The 17,577-nt window shown below is 46.0% G+C and overlaps 1 protein-coding gene across 1 annotated transcript; it reads right to left on the minus strand.

Moving 5' to 3' along the window:
• Positions 1-6,118: 6,118 nt before the first annotated feature.
• hivep3a (HIVEP zinc finger 3a) lies at positions 6,119-17,253 on the minus strand (the record flags this gene model as incomplete). Its single annotated transcript, XM_079287701.1, has 5 exons — positions 6,119-7,221; positions 9,005-9,609; positions 10,461-10,627; positions 13,055-13,236; positions 13,426-17,253. 5 exons carry the CDS (start codon positions 17,251-17,253, stop codon positions 6,679-6,681), a joined length of 5,325 nt encoding a protein of 1,774 aa, XP_079143827.1. The 3' UTR covers positions 6,119-6,678.
• Between the last annotated feature and the right edge of the window lie 324 nt (positions 17,254-17,577).

Genomic DNA, 17,577 nt, shown 5'->3' on the forward strand with positions numbered 1-17,577 from the left:
GGCGAGTCTTCACAGTTGACTGTGTCGAGGCTGAGGAGCTGCAACAGGTGCTTTGTGTTCACTTGCTTGCCAGGACATCTACTTATACACCCCCTGCGGGTGATATCATGATGGCCCTCCTACCTCAGAGCAGTGTTGTTACACAACAACACACTCCACCTGCCCTCCTCGCATTCCAGCAGTGACCTCAACAAACAGTCCCGTCAGCGCCCCCAAAAGGCCAAGAAGTGCAGTGAAAACATGTTGGATTTACAGGTAGTAGACCGTGGAGTAAAGAGCCAGAAGTTCAGTGTACTTCAGTTGAATTGGAGTGTTGAGTGTTTTGCTTGTGTTTAGAGTTTTAGCTGTTGTATTCCATTCCTGGCAATAACACTGAATTAAAGTTTGTAATACATTAATGTGTTAGCATCTATAATACTGCATCTAATAAAGGTGGAGCTAATTTTAACGACTCAAGAATACTGCTGGTAGTTTAATCAATTACAATACAGAATATCTTCAATTATTAGTTGATTTCATTCAAGTATTGAATGAAAAAATACAACATTGGCTTCCAAAGTGTTGTGAATTAAAAGTATAAACTAACATCAAATTGGAAATAGTAAAAGAAAAATAAAAGTACCTCAACATTGGACTTACAGTGCTTGAGTAAATGTACTTAGTTGCATTGCACCACTGATTTGTACATAGAGGATAAGATGAACAAACCAAGACAAACATCCAAGACAACTAACAGCTGAATTTGAGTGCAGCAACAACAATAGTTACGTAAGTAGTATGACGTCAAAGTTGGGTTTAGTGTCAGTGTGAGTTTCAAACTGACAGTAGATATAGTGTGAGGGTGAAGAGAGGAAAACAAAAGAATGTGAGACAAACGTGTGGAAGGAAAGAAAACAGAAAGAGGTAATATGGAAAAAGAGGAAAATAAATGAATAGGAAAAAGAGCAGAAGTCTGGCAACAGCAGCATTTAAAACAACAACATTTAGCAGCAAAATCAATTCATTTAGTGAGAATGCATGAGCGACAGAGCTCTAATGACGTCGCCAACTGACACTTTGGAAGTAGTTTGCAAACACTTATACATGATGACAAAGCTGCAACACATATTTCACAACAGTTGTGCATCTTTTTTGAGGCACTGTGGTGTGATCAGGTGTTCGAACCGTAAGTCGACTCTCAGACTGCCGAGTAAAATCACACCGCATAGATTTCTCCAACAAAAAAAAAAAAAGTTTGAATTTCTCAGGCTGACAACACTAAATGAATCTCCAACAACCGATGAGTTGTAAGCAGATATAAGACATTTTTAAGTGTTTATTAATGTATTGGTCAACAGTTATAGCGTCTCGTCTGAAGTAACTTGTGTATAATAAATGATTTATAACATACAGGTGTAATCATACGTCTTGATCGATGAACAAAACACACATGAACAAATCCCCACCGTGTAAACATGTAAATGAACTGTTTATACACATGTTCAAATAAATACATGAATGAACATTTAATGCAAAAAGTACAATACAAAAGTCTCTGCTTGCAACTACATGATACTGTAATAGAAACAGCTATGGACAGCTTGTGAATTGGTAAATGTGAAACCAAGAAATCTGAAAGCTGCCTCTCTTGATCAACAGTATTATTTGTTGAAGCAGCAGACTGGAGTCTGTCTTGCAGAATAATGAGACAACTTCTATTAAGAAGTCAGGCAGCAGACGACGGTTAAGACAGGAGGTTATGTAAGCCCATGACTGTGTTTTTCTTTCCTTTTTTTTTTTCCAGAGGCGTTTTGGCATGCAGGAATCGGATGAGGCTGGAGGCGGCAGAGGACGAGATGAGCAGCGGCAGTTGAAACAGACGGAGGGCTCGCATTGTGCCACGCGAGCTGATATGAGGATGACGAAGACAAGGAGAGCTGTCAGCACCCCCCCCCCCCCCCCCCCCCCCAGGAAATGAAGGTGAGGTCATGGCACAGTCGTCCCACTCGCCCCTCTGCTGTCACACAAACCATATCTAAGCGTGTAACATGCTTTGACCGTCATAAAGAGATACGCAGCCGGCTGCCACATCAGCTTTCTGTAACCCACCCACACACACACACACACACACACACACATACCACAACGTATATAGTGCAAAAAACTCACACACATTCTCTCTGTCAGTTTACATTAACCTAGTATTAGTATTTCCTGTATAAATATTGTATGACAACAATAAGTTTTGGGAAATCAAAGAACAAAGACCAATCGGTTCCAAACAGGAGAGTCAATTCATTCATATATTTTCTCTGGAAGTCCAGACATTTTGGGGAGTTTTCAATGGGTCATTTTTCAGGTATTTAAGTATAAATATGTTTCACAAACTCTTTACGTTCATGGGTTTAAGTCCAACCCGAAATAGAAGCCACGCCAAAAAAACAATAAGAAACAGAAAGGACTACAATTGTTCTCAAAGATGGAAAATTTTGCAAATGTTGAGGGATTATACGTCACAGCTCCAGCAGGAATGCGGAAGATAGAAAGGGACAGAAACAGAAACAGGAAAAAACACATGAAACCTAGAAATGTGTGTGCGGTCATAGTTTATAGGGGTTAAGCGGTGGGGAAGGGGGAAATGACAAAAGGATGTCAGAACGCAGATGGACTGGCATTTGCCCAACTATTTGTTTCAGTGAAGAAGAACAATACTCATCTCGAGCAAATATTTGTCCAGCGGTGCAGACTGGAGGAATGGGCTCAATCTGTCCCCTTCCTCTGCTGCTTTCACCAGACAAGGCAGCAAAGGAAAATGTCGCCACGGCAGTCGCGGCGTAATAAAATGAGCTGTTATCTATTTCCAACTTCCGGCTGCTGCTGAGGAATGTGAGGCGACGCGATGATAAACAAATAGCGGAACCGTGATCGCTGAATCATTCGAAATTCCTCTAGTATGGAGGTTAAACGTGTGAGATGTGACACAATAACACACAAAGAAGTCCTCTCATTCAGGATACAGGGAAAAAGTTTGAATAAAAAAGTGTGAACAACATAATATCAGGTCTCAGTGCAGAGCAAAGTGTTTATGTGCTCTTATGTTAGCTACTTAGCATGTCTAGCTAACCAGCCTACTGCCGTCAGAGGTAAACTAAACCAGCGTTACTTCAAAGGCTAAGAGTTAACATATCATAAGATAGCTATGGCTACAATTTGTGGGTTAGTTTACATTCAGAAAAATGTGCGTGACTTGCTAACTACAGCTGATAATATCTTCCAGCTACATTCATCATATCGGTCGGCAAAGCCAGTGGTGACATGAATGAGAAGCCTGTTGTTGTGCACCTCTGTCTAAAAATGGGGGCCGATTGTGTGAAATATTACTTGGTATTTCGAAGAAGCAAATGTGACGGCGTTGTCGGTGTAAACTGGCCATGTTCATGTTATGTAGCTTAGACCGCCATAACTAGGCAACCGAGTTGGAAAAAATATACAGCGGCCAACATTAGAATAAAACACGACCAAGACAGACAAACAGTGACGTATAACAAAATCCATCCACAACATGTACAGCCCATCAGCGCAAATATGAAAGAAAAGGGAGAACCGGCACAGTTTTACACACTTCATAGGGCGAGTCAAAGCTACGGTGCTAGGTAACGCAGGGGTTGTTGAATCCCTTCTTCTTCTTTTGTTCCCTTCTCACAACAGTTTATCAAGGAATTTTTGTAATGGATGCAACTTGAAATGCAAAGTTCAATACTCGTAAATAAAGGTATAGTCTACTTTCGTAAAAGTAGAAGGACATCTTTTTTAAAAACACCACACTACCACCATCAGGAATGTGACATTAAAAGAAAGACAGGAAGCATGGAAGAGTGACTCACACACACAAAGAGACACAACCCTGATATGAGTGAGGTGAAGAGTATGTCCCCACGTATGAGTGGATGGAGGCTTTGATAGCAGCATCACCTACAAAGACCGAAAGTACAAAACTAAACTTTGAGGCGGTTTCAGTGTCAGTGACATGAGTGATGAGGGTGTCTGCTACACCTGTGTGCAACGGCCAGTCATCTGTCGGTTATGATACCAGTGAGACCAATTAAAAGATGAACAAAGCCGATGGAAGCTCTGAGTCATGCGACATGTTTCTTCACAGAGCTGACTAAGACTTGCACCATTCATGTTCTATATTAATCCAGCTAACAGATTGAATTAAACAATGTAAATGAGCATAATCTTGAACTTCGGGGGGAAAAAAATATCTGTAATAAAATAAACTCAGGGTCCACTTACTGGCTTTCAGTTGTATTCCATGGCCTTCTTCGATGAATAGAGCTTGCTCAGGTGTCAGGGGTTATGACCCCCTTCATATACGACCACCATGTGACCTAAATATGTAATTTCAGTGTTGTGATGATGACGACTGTGCAGGTTCCCTCCATTTATCGAAGACCATGGCCCACGGTCAAAAGCTCAGGAAAAAGTGAATCTTGACAGCTGTTTGTAGAGTGCTGTGGGAGGAAGGAATTATCATAAAACAATAAGTGAACAATAAAAAAAGAACAATAAAAAATTCCCGAGAGACTTTAAGGTGACACCCATGATAGGGTTAAAGTTAAGGATCTCATTTATTTGTACTACAAGTGGTTTAAATATGTAAATTAGGCATTATCTATTAAAATATGGGCCGATTTGCATACATTTGTGCAAACAAAAAGCTGAACATTGGATAAAGCCAGGTTCAAAATGATTGTTTCATTTTATTGACATAATACTGTCAACAGCCACACAAATCTATTTTGGTTAAAAATAAAATGTTCTATTAATCAGGCTGTGAAGGATTCATGAACAGACCCCTCTGTAAAAACCTTCAGAAAATAGATAGGAATCAAACTGGAACGTTTGTATTGAATGTAGCACTGAAGTGTAGATTTCTGCCTCAGTCTGAGCAAAAACTTATTTAGAGAAAACGGCTCTGCACATTGCATGACACTACAGGAGAATCGGGTAAAAAACTAACGAATGAACATCACCATGAAACTCCCACCATGATTTTTTTTTACATTATATATATATACATCATATATTTTGTGTAACAAGTTATCTGAGATTGTATGTTTAATTATGCAAATGAGGCACTTTTGGTGAATTTAGAATTTAGGAGAAATCTGCCGACGCAAACAGACAAAGTAGTAATAAACACCTTAATGTGTATGTTGGATGTTCTTTCCATTAGTCTGAAAGAAGACATGTTATACATGCTGAACAATCCAGAATCTCAAAATTGACCAGATCATGAAAAAACAACGTTTTTTCCTACAGTGTCTCTCCTTAGAAATATAAATGTGAAAGTATCGGATTATTGCTGCTGTATGTCTGTTATCTGCTGGGTGATTGGTCCGATACCTTCAGTGTGTGACGTCATCCCTTCCAGCACACAGGCAGCGTGAGCGCAGATGGACTTAAAGTTGCTTTCCACTGCCACCCAGTGGTCACATGTGACACCTTCAGCTCTGGGAAACAAAGGCGAGCTGCCTTCACGGCCAAATCAGCACAAGGAGAGGAAAGAATGACACAGTAAAGCGCCACACAATTAAAATTAATAGTTGAATAAATCAAGGCAGGCTGCCAAATTGATTTTCCGTAAAGGTGTTTCCATTCTAAGAGGTGGAATTTCAACATCAAGTACAATCCTACCACAGCCACAGGGAGGCGCCACATTCAGTATCTGCAGCTTTCAGGAAAACAAAATCAGGCTTTTTTATTTTTAAGCTCTTTAAAGGGTCAGTTTAACCCAAAAAGAGTTTTGGTGTTATTTGCACAACAACTGTAACTCTGTGTTGCTCACATTGAATAATGACATTTTAAAAAGAGGAAGAAATGATTGAAAAAAACCCACACGTGGAACACAGTTTTAATATAAATCTGTAAAAATGAGAAGTTTAATGGTAAACATGAACATGACAGAGTGATTGTATCATTTATAAAAGCAACAACACAAAAATACACGTATCTGTTTTATGAAAAGAACTGTACCGTAGCTACCATGTACGCGAAACAGGTTTCCTCTGGATATCAAATTATTTGTCAGTGCACTCCAAATGTCTTCATCTGAAACTTCTTTTCCTGAAGACATTAGAAAAGGAGGTGATCGTAACCCTGCTTCTTTGAACAAAAACAACAACAACAACAACTAAAAACGGACAAAATAATAATCACAGCCTTTTAAGAATGACATTTCAAAACCACAATCTCGACATAAAATTGCACTTCAAAATACTGGTCGGGGTGAATAAATATTTGTGGTACCTTTCCATGTCCATTTTGGTAATACAGTACATTAACACAGCAATAGTATAGTAGAGCTGTCAAAGGGGTTAATAGGGAAACTGATTCAAACTTTGTCTATTTTCATTCCAGCTGCTTTTGCATATAGTACAGAATTTGCATAATAGCACATAAATAAATTAACACCGATGACATCAAACAAGAGGGTAAAAAAAGATTTACAAAACATACTGCATATCTAACATAGTGTCTATATATGTTATTCATATAATTACATAACAGCGTCATTCAGAAGCGGTGCTGAAGTGCTCTTGCCTTTTTGCCCTCGGCCTCCGAGCCAGTGCCGTGTTTTAGCAACAGGCTCTGGTTCTCGGTCTTTTGCACTGTCCCTTCAGACTCTCGCTCCTATCAGAGTTGTGTCTGGGAGGAAGGAGCCTTTTTTTGGCCTTGGGTGGACTCGGGGTAAACGCACACCTCTGTAACGTGTGCGTCTGCGACGACCTCCGGATGCCCCGCCTCTGTCCCGGCACTGGACGGCTGCTGGACGCCGCAGCATCCTCGACTGTTTCTGTGCAATGAAGCGTCCGGTCGGCCGCTCCCGGACGTTCCCCCCAACGCCTCGGGGTCCGGCGGGCCGGCTCGGCTGCTGGGCGGCGTCTCTTTGAGAGTATCCTGGCGCCGCAGCGGAGGAAACCTCCCCTTCGGAGCGTCACTTAGCTTCCAGGATCTCCCGGCGGGGCCTGCCGTGGCTGCTATGGGGCTGCTCACCAGGCTGTACAGGGGGAGGGTGGACCTGGGCTGGATCATGTGAATCCCCCCGATGGGGATCAGGAGGCTCGGGGCCCTGCTCGGCTGCTGGGAGTGCAGAGGGAGGTGACTCAGCAGGGTGTGGGCTCCCCGGGGCCGCGTGGGATGTGCGGTGGTGTGGCTGAGAGCGACCTCATCCACAGCCTACGAGAAAACAAGAAGAGGTGGAACTTGAATGGTTCGATCAGTACACGAACTGCTTGGCCTTGGTGGTTCTGGGGAAGAGCTGGAAGTTAGCACCCAGCAGAGGAAGGCTTTTCATCCCTACAGGTTAAAAAGGTTCATAAGAATTTAGTCATAATATCAAAAAAAGCATTGCTGACGTGTTATATATATATATAGATGTTTCTTTTGGGACTTAGTTTGAAGCTGCCTCTGTGAGTGGGACATTGTATTAGCAGCTGAAGCTGACAGAGATGTGGAGTTCACATCAGGTCGCAGAGGTCCAGACAGTTCATACATTATTACAGACTACGGCTACATTCTCGCTGCGAGCCTTAATGCTCAATTTAAATGTATTGCTCAGATTTTTTTTTTTGTACGGCTAATGGCTTTCAGTTTGGATATCAGCAAGTGTGTCAGCAAGATATCAGTCAGTTGATGTACGGTGGACGCCAGCGAATTTGAGAGCAAAGTATAAGGAGGACAAGGAGAAAGAGAGCTAAGTTTATAACAATGGCTTTTTTTGGGGGGGGGAGAAATGGCTGCTACTTCTGTACAGAGGGTGTGTGTGTGTGTGTGTGTGTGTGTGTGTGTGTGTGTGTGTGTGTGTGTGTGTGTGTGTGTGTGTGTGTGTGTGTGTCTGTGGATGCGAAGTGGTAGCCAGGAGTGGTGGGATCGTGACGTGATTGGCTCAACGGCGCAGAATTGTGACGAATGTTGATACAGAGTGAGATAAAGTAGTCGCATAAATACTCTTCAGACTGAGGTCCCACTGCACAGAAAAGACCGTCTGCACTTTAACTTCCCATCCAGCCGCAGTAATGCACAGCCGAACTCTGTGACATCACTGTCGGGTGTGTTTGAAAGGTGCAACAAAGCACAAAGTACTAAAACCAGTAAAAAAAACAAAAACATGTGCGGTAAGAAAATCTATATAAGAGAGATTATAAAGAAAGTCAAGTGTGGTGTTTTCCTTTTTAGCATATATTTACATAGATGTACCCATCAAATATTTAGATATTTAAAAATGGCTCCCCTTACTAGACACACCCAACCTACAGGTGTAGCTGAGATGTCAACAGATACGTCTTTGTGTGCAAAATGTGAATTAGTATCTACTCCTGTGAGACCTATATTAGTGTGAGGAGGAAGTGGTGAGGTTACACCATAACATAACCACACTTTTGGAGTTTTTTATTTTTTATTTATTCAAGTCGGGTGAACTGATGATATTCACCCACGTTGTTTTCGTCGTCGACATGCGGTTGCAATCTTTGGTGCCTAACGATCGGCCCGCGTCTCGTTTTACCGGCGGCTGCCCAGGGAAAACATGTCGCGTCTATTTAAAAGCGCTCCTGCATTATTTTAAGGTTCGAGTGATATAAAACAGGAGAGAGTTGCCTTTTACTTCCCTTTCCAATAAATGTGGGACTCTAAAATACCCTCGTATGTACCAGCCTATTTGTTCTGGATGTTGACTTACTGGGATTTAACTGAGCCGCACAAGATTAGCTTTGTGAGCCAAAAAGCCGTATGTATTTAAAACCGTCGGCTAAACTAACAGAGGTGGAAGTCACAGGTGAGTGAAGGCCGCGGTTTTGAACTAAAGCCACAGTTTGACCAATTATACACACGACAAAAAACAGAGCGTCACGACAGATTCAGAACGAGACCAAAACAATGGCTGGGTTAGATTATAGGGGGGGGGGGGGGGGGGGGGTCATTAAAATGCTGTTTTTTTGAAGCAAAAGCTGAAGGGACTCACCAGTCTTGCGTTAGACGGTCGGTCTCTTAGGTGAAGACATGCTTGAGACGGAGCGAAGGAGCCTGGAGGCCCAGAGGACTGGACTGTTGTAGGAGAAAGACCTCTAACTGGGGAGACTGGTCTCAGAGCAGTGGTGGAGACATGACAACTGGGTGAGGAGGGGGAGGAAGGGGGAGCGGGGGCCTGGCGAGGAGGTGTGGGTGACGGGCTGCGAGGTGGAGACGTCTCCCTCTGTGGCATCTCTGTGGGTTGAGCGCTTGGAGAGTGGGAGCCGCCTCCGGAGGACGCCGATGTTGAAGCGTCAAAGCGTCTGCGGGCGAACATGGCCCTCCTGGCGCCGGCCGGGCTCTTCAGGGTCGAACCCTCGGGGGAAAGCGGGACGTGCCGGCTGGGTTCAGGCTCCATCGGCAGGCCTCCTGGGTGAGATTTCTCACCATCAGAAGAGGCAGTGCGAGAGCTTTCAGCCACCTCGGACCTGTCGTCGCCATCTTTTCGGCCATCTTTGTCCCCGGCATTGTCATCCTCGTCATGTCGACTTTTCCCCCGATCGGAGTACTGAGGATCTTTTTGTTCATCTGGTTGAAGAGGATGTTCTTCACAGACTCCTAGGACAGAAAAAAAAGTCTCTTTTCAACTCTCCAATTTCAGACTCTTTCAAGCTGCACCAATGTGTAGAGACATCCAGGAAACAATCTGGACCTGTTAAGGTGTAAGTGTGCCGTGTTGTGGCACATTTTCTCCCCTGGGTGTAACGTTTGAGAGCCTCTCCCGCGTTTCTTCCTCCCGCATACTGTATCTTACGTCTCGGACGCCCAAGATTTTGATATGCAGCTCACCAATGTTTGCATTTCTCTTCAAACAAACGTGAAACGTTGCTCAATCTAAGTGACAAAGTGCAAGTCAACAGAATTTAGAGTGCTGTTATTTATCAAGTCAAAGACAAGTGCATGTGGCTCAGGTTACAGCAGTGGATATGCTTGTGGGTAGTCACCAATAAAAAGGGCCGCCTATAGCGACATGAAGCGGTGGTGCTAATGGAAAAACATTATTTGCTGAGCCATCAAAGGAATCACATAAGCAGACGTTTTGAACTTCCACACTCAGACAACTTCTGCTACGATGTCATCATGTTAATAACACACAACAAAACAAACAGCAACAGTCTGATCAGCCACCATATTCACAACAGCAACATGACTGCTGACAGCTGATCCTGGTGCTGTGCGGGCAGAGAGGACTGATCTAATTAGCGACGGTATCTGAATAGATGTTTTTCAGACCATGTTCTCTCGTCAGTCCGTTATATTATAAAACTGCTCAGATATTTGATCTAATGTAGCTTCTCCATGGGACTCAGATGGCAAGTGTTCACTGAGGCTTCCTGTGAAATACAACAGGCAGGCTGAGCTCACAACGGATGCACGGTGAACACAGACGTCACCGGTGATTTCCTCACCTTTGGCTTTGACAGAAAGGTTGCAGTGTTTGCAGTTGTATGCTGGGGATTCTGTGATGCGATGGGGGCACTTTTGCGGCACACTGGTGGTATTCTTCAGGTGCAATCCACAGTCCTCACACTGGCACTTCCCTCCGCCGTGCACGAGAGCGTACTTCTCATTTGATCTGTGGGTGTGAAGAGAGCAGCAAGGTTTCAGTTTCGTCCTCAGAGCTTTTCCCTGTCAGTTGTCCATCGATGCCGCTCCTCTCAGGATGATCGTCACAATCAATACGAGTGTAACTGGAGCTGACAGACTGTCTGCAGGCCCTTTAGCACCTGTAAGCAGCCCCTTTAGTGCCAGTATGTATCCAGTGTGAGTACACTATCTGTTTGGCCCTTTCTGCACAGTGAGCTCACACTGTGGCAGCTGGGCCCGGGGTCCACCCCTCCGTGTACACTGAGGGTCCCTCAGCGAGGCACCTACCGGTACTTCAGCTTCAACAGAGCAGCTTTCATAAGCCAAAACCAGACACCCCCACCCTCCCACTGCCTTATAACCCCATCACAGCTCACACCACCACCACCATGTCCAAACAAGGGGGGAGCCTACGATGTGGCCCAAGGTCCGGGGGTTTGCTGCAGCCAGCCAATAAAAACAGGCCGGAGAGGGAGGGAAGCCCTGGCCCAGACCAGCTGCTGCTCCAAATAAGCATGAAAAAACACAGAAAATGAAAACACATTCCTACGAGAAACAATCGCTCTGATTATAATCGGCTGTTTTTTTTCCCTCTATTTTCACTACAGGCTCCGCAGCTGGATAAACTCGGCAGGTATCATAAACGGTGGCTTTTACAGTCTTGAAAAAGTGAATGAAAGAGAAACACTTTAAATTCATGCCGGGACACTTTACTCCTTCACTATAAAGCAGCTATATTCATCGGCTTTTCATGCAGCACCTATTTACGCCCAAGATTGGAGTCTCGGTGCTTTTGCCTTTGTTTTTTCCGAACGACCAAAAAAAAATGGCAACGTTCAACTGCCTCGCTGCCTCAGTTTGGTCTTTTTGTCCTTCAGACAGACTGAACAGACAGTGAAGGGGAAAGCGAGCAGGCGTGAGGATGACTCACTCGTTTGGGAAGGCTGTGAGGAGCGTCAACATGAGTCACAACAGGGATTTGTTCACACACACACACACACACACACTCCCGAACCAAAAAGAGACACACAGATGGCACCTCTCTGCACTCGCCCCGCATCACAGCAGCGTCTATTTCTGATGGGTATCAGAAGTACTGAGCGTGTCTGGTTGAACCTCGCTGCAAATGAATTTGAGAAGTGCGCGTGCTTCAATTAAGACAAATAAATAACAGAGCTGTGTCAAAATGAATCCACACCGTACATATTTGCAGCCTGCTTTTAACTTTACTTAAGAATCAGTCGTTGCTGTTCATGCTATCTTTGTTTACGTGGATTAAATGACCTTTCTGATCCGTGACTATTACCGTGCACGATTAAATAACGTGGAAAAGAATCACATTGTATGCAGCAAAGCGTCCTGACAAACAACACAAAGAGTCCAGTATTTTCTACATCAGGACACGTCATCTCATTGTTGGTCCGTTTCAGTGAGCGTCATCATCTGGTAATATAGCTTTAAGCAGAAGTAAGGTTGCTATTGTGACACACGTTTAAATTTGATTCCACCATTCAATATGCTGTATTGAAAACCGATTTATTACAGTGGTGAAACTGTCGGCTGGATGTTTGTTGGTGCATAACAGCCTATTGACTGATAAGGCACAGGGTCCGTGTGCATTATGATAGTTTGTTGGATTGAATCCAAAGTGGCAGAAACGAGGAAACGACTTCACCGAGAGAGGAGTGGGCGAGAGCTCCGGTAGCTCTCGCAGTTTCAGCCGTTGAATCAAATTTTGCGTATTCTTGCCCTACTGGTAGTAGTTAGCTTTTTTACATTTTTTTTCAGAACTGATGACTGTAAAATTTGATTGTGTGGACCAAGTAGTAGAGCTGAAATGCTGCCCCCGATTCATTTGGAGCATGAGTTCAGATGTTGTACATTGCACCTTTAACCTCCCTGGGGAATACTCAATTCATAATAAAAGGACAGAAAAATGAATACATGTTGAAATAGTTCTCTTTTCTGTTCTCTCATCATATTCTTAGACCCCAGTGCTTTTCTTGTTATACAGTTTGTCTGTTTTTCTGCCCAATCAGGCTCCCTTTAATGACTTAATGCCAAGTACGTACATGTACACACTGTATATTTTCTACTCATTCCATTGGTGTCAGTGGAAGAGAACGAAACGTGCTGCTGCTCCATGTGAATGGCTGTGAAGGTTGGTGTAAATTAATCTCTACAGGCGCAAAGGAACTGGCTTCAGCCCCTCAACAGACGGGCTCTGTTGGTGCAGACAGCCAACCCATGGCCTCTCCAACATGGTGGACAGACAACGGCTTCCACAACATACCACAATATATGACGCAAGCAGTAACGAGGGATTTAACGCTGTGAATACAGAGCGTGTAACCTTGACGTTATCAGCTAATGTTCTCCAACTGAAAATGCTGAGCTGTCATAAGTTCATACTCACCCTCTCTCAGAGATCCAGACTTCGGGAGGTTGTTTATTTCTGGAGCACGACTGTACTTCCTCCTCCACGTTCTTCTTCTCATCCTCCCTCTCCTCATTTCTCTCTGACCCCTCGTCTTCTGCTGACAGCGGCCCCTTCGTCGTTCCCTCGTGGTCTCTGCAGTACGACTGGCTGTTGTAAACCTACACCCGAAAGAGACATGGGCAAATTCACCAACTCTGCTCCAGCATGCCCAGGGAGACAAAAATTGGGAAGTCTCATTGAACGTCGTGTTTAACAGCATTTGTTAAACATGTCAACTACCCCTCTCTCAGACTTCCGTGTTGCTCTATTTAAATACAGGTTTACAATTGTAATCATTTTGTAATTACCTCGGAGGAGCACGGCCTTCTGTTGTCCTCTTGCTCCATTGACTCAGTGGTCCTGACTGTCATGGGGGATACCGTGTAGATGGACGGACTGAGCCTCTGCTTGCAGTGCAGCAGAGAGAGAGCTGTCTTGCTGGAGAGGCCAGGTGGGTTGGGGTCATAGCTGCTGGTGGACCACGACGAATACACTGAGGGCTGCTGTTCATCCAGAGTAGACGGGTTTGGTTTAATGTAGTTCAAATAGCACCAGCTATTACAGGTGCTGGACAGCAGGCTGGGGTACGATGGGCCAACATGTGCAATGGGAGAACAAACACTGGGTAGACATGTCTGATTTTCCCTTTTGACTTCCTGATTGCATGTGTCCACTGATGCCTTGTCAACACATCCCGCCTTCCCCTCCTCTTCTTCCTTCACTCGTTTCTGCTGCGACTCAGGGGGGAGCTCTATACTGCTCGAAGGGGAAAGCATGCGCTTGTTGCCCCCTGGGCCCGACATCCTGAGGCCATCGTCGGACCACAATTGAGGGTCTGGACTTGTGTTCCTATGGTTCCTGTCTTCAGCTGTTGGGTTGCCCATATCGTGTGGAACAGCATCGACCGCCTCCTGGGGCCTGGGGGTGGTGGACTGAGAGAATGTAGTGTATATGGCACACGCTAGGGTGAGTGTGTCTGTTTGGAGACGCACCGCCACTGCTGGAGATGGGACTGGCCTCAGGACTTCCAGACTGGAAGTGATGTGCGGGACAGAGTGCTGGATGTGGGAGGGATTTACTCGAACATCATCATGTAGTAAGGGAATCTCTAGCTTCAGCCCTGTAGACATGGGGAGATAGTGAGCTCTGGCCGCCCCTGATGGGCCATGTGCAGGATAGGGTTGCGGCGCTTGAGGAGGCGGCTGCTCTGTATGGATGTGTGAGGCCTCTTCTTTTGCAGGATCTATACATGCGAGTTCTGTGCTGCCCGTCAACTGAATATTTTGACTGAGTTTCCACTGAGAGAAGACCTCTTTGTCTTGTAGTCTTGCTGGATTACGCAAGACTGTGTCACCTGATGAAGGGGAGGTAGGGGACCTGCTGCAGTACGCAGAAGTCGGGCTCGCTTTAGAAGACGTGGTGGAGCTGACATGTTCGGGACTACGGCTCGGCATGGCACACTGCTGCTGCTCCTCCTCCTCATCTGGATCTCTGATTGCAGTGTGTCTCATGAGGAGACACTTTCGTCTTTCCCTCCAGCCAACTGCGGAGCGCTCAGGGGACAGACAACTGTAGTCAAAAGACTTACTGCGGGTCTCAGCCATGAGGACACTCGGTAGTGGGTCGTGAGGCGCCTGCTCTGATGCCGAGCGCCTCATCTCTCTGTGCTGATGCACCCCAGGCACCGTCAACATGTGAGGAGCTCTCGATCTCCTCAGTGGTGTTGATCCTGCGATCTCCATGTCTGGTCTATTTGACTCTTCGAAGGATGTGGAACGACTAGACGCATAAGATGCACTACTGTCCTGACTAGGGCTGCGAGGAAGGGATATGGAGTCAAAACTGGATTCCCCTGAGGATTGGGCAGCCTCGGCGAGACGTAAGCGCTTCTTCTTTGGAGGAAGCTTTTCAATGGGGAGCTGGGCCAGAGATGGGCTTCTCTGTGGCCACTGAAATTCATCAGGTTTCTCTGAATGTTTCACCGTGGACGTTGGCTCTATCGAGGTGGATGCGCTCATGTTGGAATCCTCTGTAACCAGTATTTCCGGGACCTGCACGCTGTGTTGGAGGACCAGCTTCCGAGCTGTTAGTTTTGTCGAATGCTGGGGCTGTTTCTGAGGCACCGGTTGATATTCTTCATGAGGTGGAGAGTTTTTTGTTACCTCGGTGCCTTGACTATCATTGCAAAAAGATTCCTGTTTTTCAAATGAGCGAGTGTGTTGAATTACTGAACAGGTTTGTAGTGGAGGTCTTCTGGGCCCCTCATAAGCCACATCGTCTTTACACGGTCCTGACAAGAGGGCAGGAGACGGCAATGAAGGAGAAGAGGGATCATCCAATTCAAAACTCTCTTCTTTCCTTCTCTTGCGCATTGCTGAAGCCCCTGCTCTGACTGCATGGTTAATTAGCTGTGAGCACCCCGTTTGACTAATGACCACCTCGTTTTTGGGATGATGTGCTAAGCACAGGCTTTTCTTGTGTTTCTTATAACCCTCCCAATCGTTGCATCCAGTGCCACAGGCCTCGCACTCATATGGCTGCGGTTGGCTTTGCTTGTGGTCAGGCACAGTGGTGACGCTGTCGGGGTAAAGTGAACGAGAACCCTCTTGTTCTTCTTTTGTTAGTTCGGCACCGAGCGGGATTTCAATAGCCGGCTGCCGTCTCAGCATCCGGTAACGACGGGATGCCGGCGTTTCAGAGGGCTGTCGTTCATCAAAGGACTGAGTTAAGCGGAACTTGCTGAGGCCACCACTGGAGGCGTCAAATGAACTTGCTGCAGATGGCATTGAGTGACTTCTCAGCAAAGGGGCGGTGGATGTTTGGCCAGCTGGCCGCTCCACGTTTAGGGATGGATGATGAAATTTTTCACATGGAACTCCCATGGTGATGGAGCCACTGTTTTTATAGCCCAGATCTCCAGCTTTAGGGCTGTGAATTAATGAATCTTTCACAGAGGAACTCTTTTGTGACTCTGAACTATTCTTCCTGGAGAGTGAGAATCTCCTTGGCTTTACACTGTCAATTTTACTGGTGTCAACCACTGCCTCGTTGATAGTGATGAGCTTGGTGATATGATCGATGACCTGCTTCTTGGGGACTGTGAATGCGATGCTTTTGTCCTCCTGACCAGAGGTCTGCTGGTTATGTTGCCGGGACATCCTCTGTAGGTGTCCGAGACGCCCATATTTGCCGAGGATGATCTCTGCATAGCTTTTGGCACTTGTGTTCGGGGGACTGTCCTGTGACTGCTCAGTACTTTCAGAGCGAGAGAAATAGCCTGATTCTGTACTGCCTTTACTCCCTAAAATTAGAGAGGAAGTATTTTCATCGGATAAGTCTCGAGGACCATGTTTTCCTCGACTCAGACGCAGGGCCAGCCTCCTTTTCACTGCACGAGAGTCGTCGTTTCCTCCGGTGCAATCTTTGGCCCTGTCCGTTTCATGACTCTTGATTGAGGCTACACTGCTTTGTCTTTCTGCGAGGGAAGAGGCCGATACCAGCTGCCTGGTTTCATCTTCTGACTCCGTGACTTGCTCTTCTAAAGTGCTCTTCTCCCCAAGTGCCAGACCTGCCTTCACCCTGTGGGTGTGCGATTTGCGGTGTTTGTACAAGTTACTCTTGGTTTTAAAAGAGAAGCCACATGGGGCGCAGGGATAAGGTCGTTCCCCTGTATGTGAGCGAATATGTTTCTGTAGGACACTCGGCTTTGCGCACGCACGGCCGCAGTAAGTGCAGACGTATTTGCCCGGTCTCTGAGGCTTGCGCTCACGTTTTTGTTTCGGGGTGCCGTCCTGGGTTTCGGGTTTGGAGCGGGTGGGGCCACCTGCTGAGGAAGGCGAGCCTGGCGACAGACTAGAAGCTGTGGTAGCTTTTGTTGCCTCACGATTGTGTTCCAGCGCTGCGTCTGAGTCAACGCTCTGCCGCTGGTGCCTGAGACGTTTACGCTCAGGATTCTGTCTTCTGGACTGTTTGGGTTGCTGCAGTGTGCCACGGGGCTTTGGGGAGCCAGTTTGCTGTTGCCGCCGGGGCTGGGAGGGAGACTTGGGCTGCGGTCCTCGGTGAGGAGACTCTGGCTGACGATGCTCTTGACCTCCGGACTGCTCCCCAGTCGTCAGGCGACTATGCGAGGCCTCCATAAAATGGAAGGACAGCCTCAGGTAGACACGCGGGATGCGTCCGCCCGTGTCAGGCTACACAGTTCAAGCCGAATCATTAACTGGAGAATGGGTTGAATGTGGGTGAATTCTATTAAATTACATCCGCTTCGGTTGACTTCATAATCCCCGCTTGCTTTGCTTGGACTTTATGGCTCGACAGACGAATGACGCCATCAAATGTAGAACTGCGGCATCAGAGAATGCAGCCGTGATATGTCGTGCGCTGTGGAGGAAGTCCTCTGCCGTGCAAACTTAAAGTAGCCCATCGTGAAGCACTCGGCCAGTCCTGCTGCCACACAGTCG

This window comes from Melanostigma gelatinosum (genome assembly GCF_949748355.1).
Source record: "Melanostigma gelatinosum genome assembly, chromosome: 17".
In the NCBI taxonomy this organism is placed as follows: domain Eukaryota; kingdom Metazoa; phylum Chordata; class Actinopteri; order Perciformes; family Zoarcidae; genus Melanostigma; species Melanostigma gelatinosum.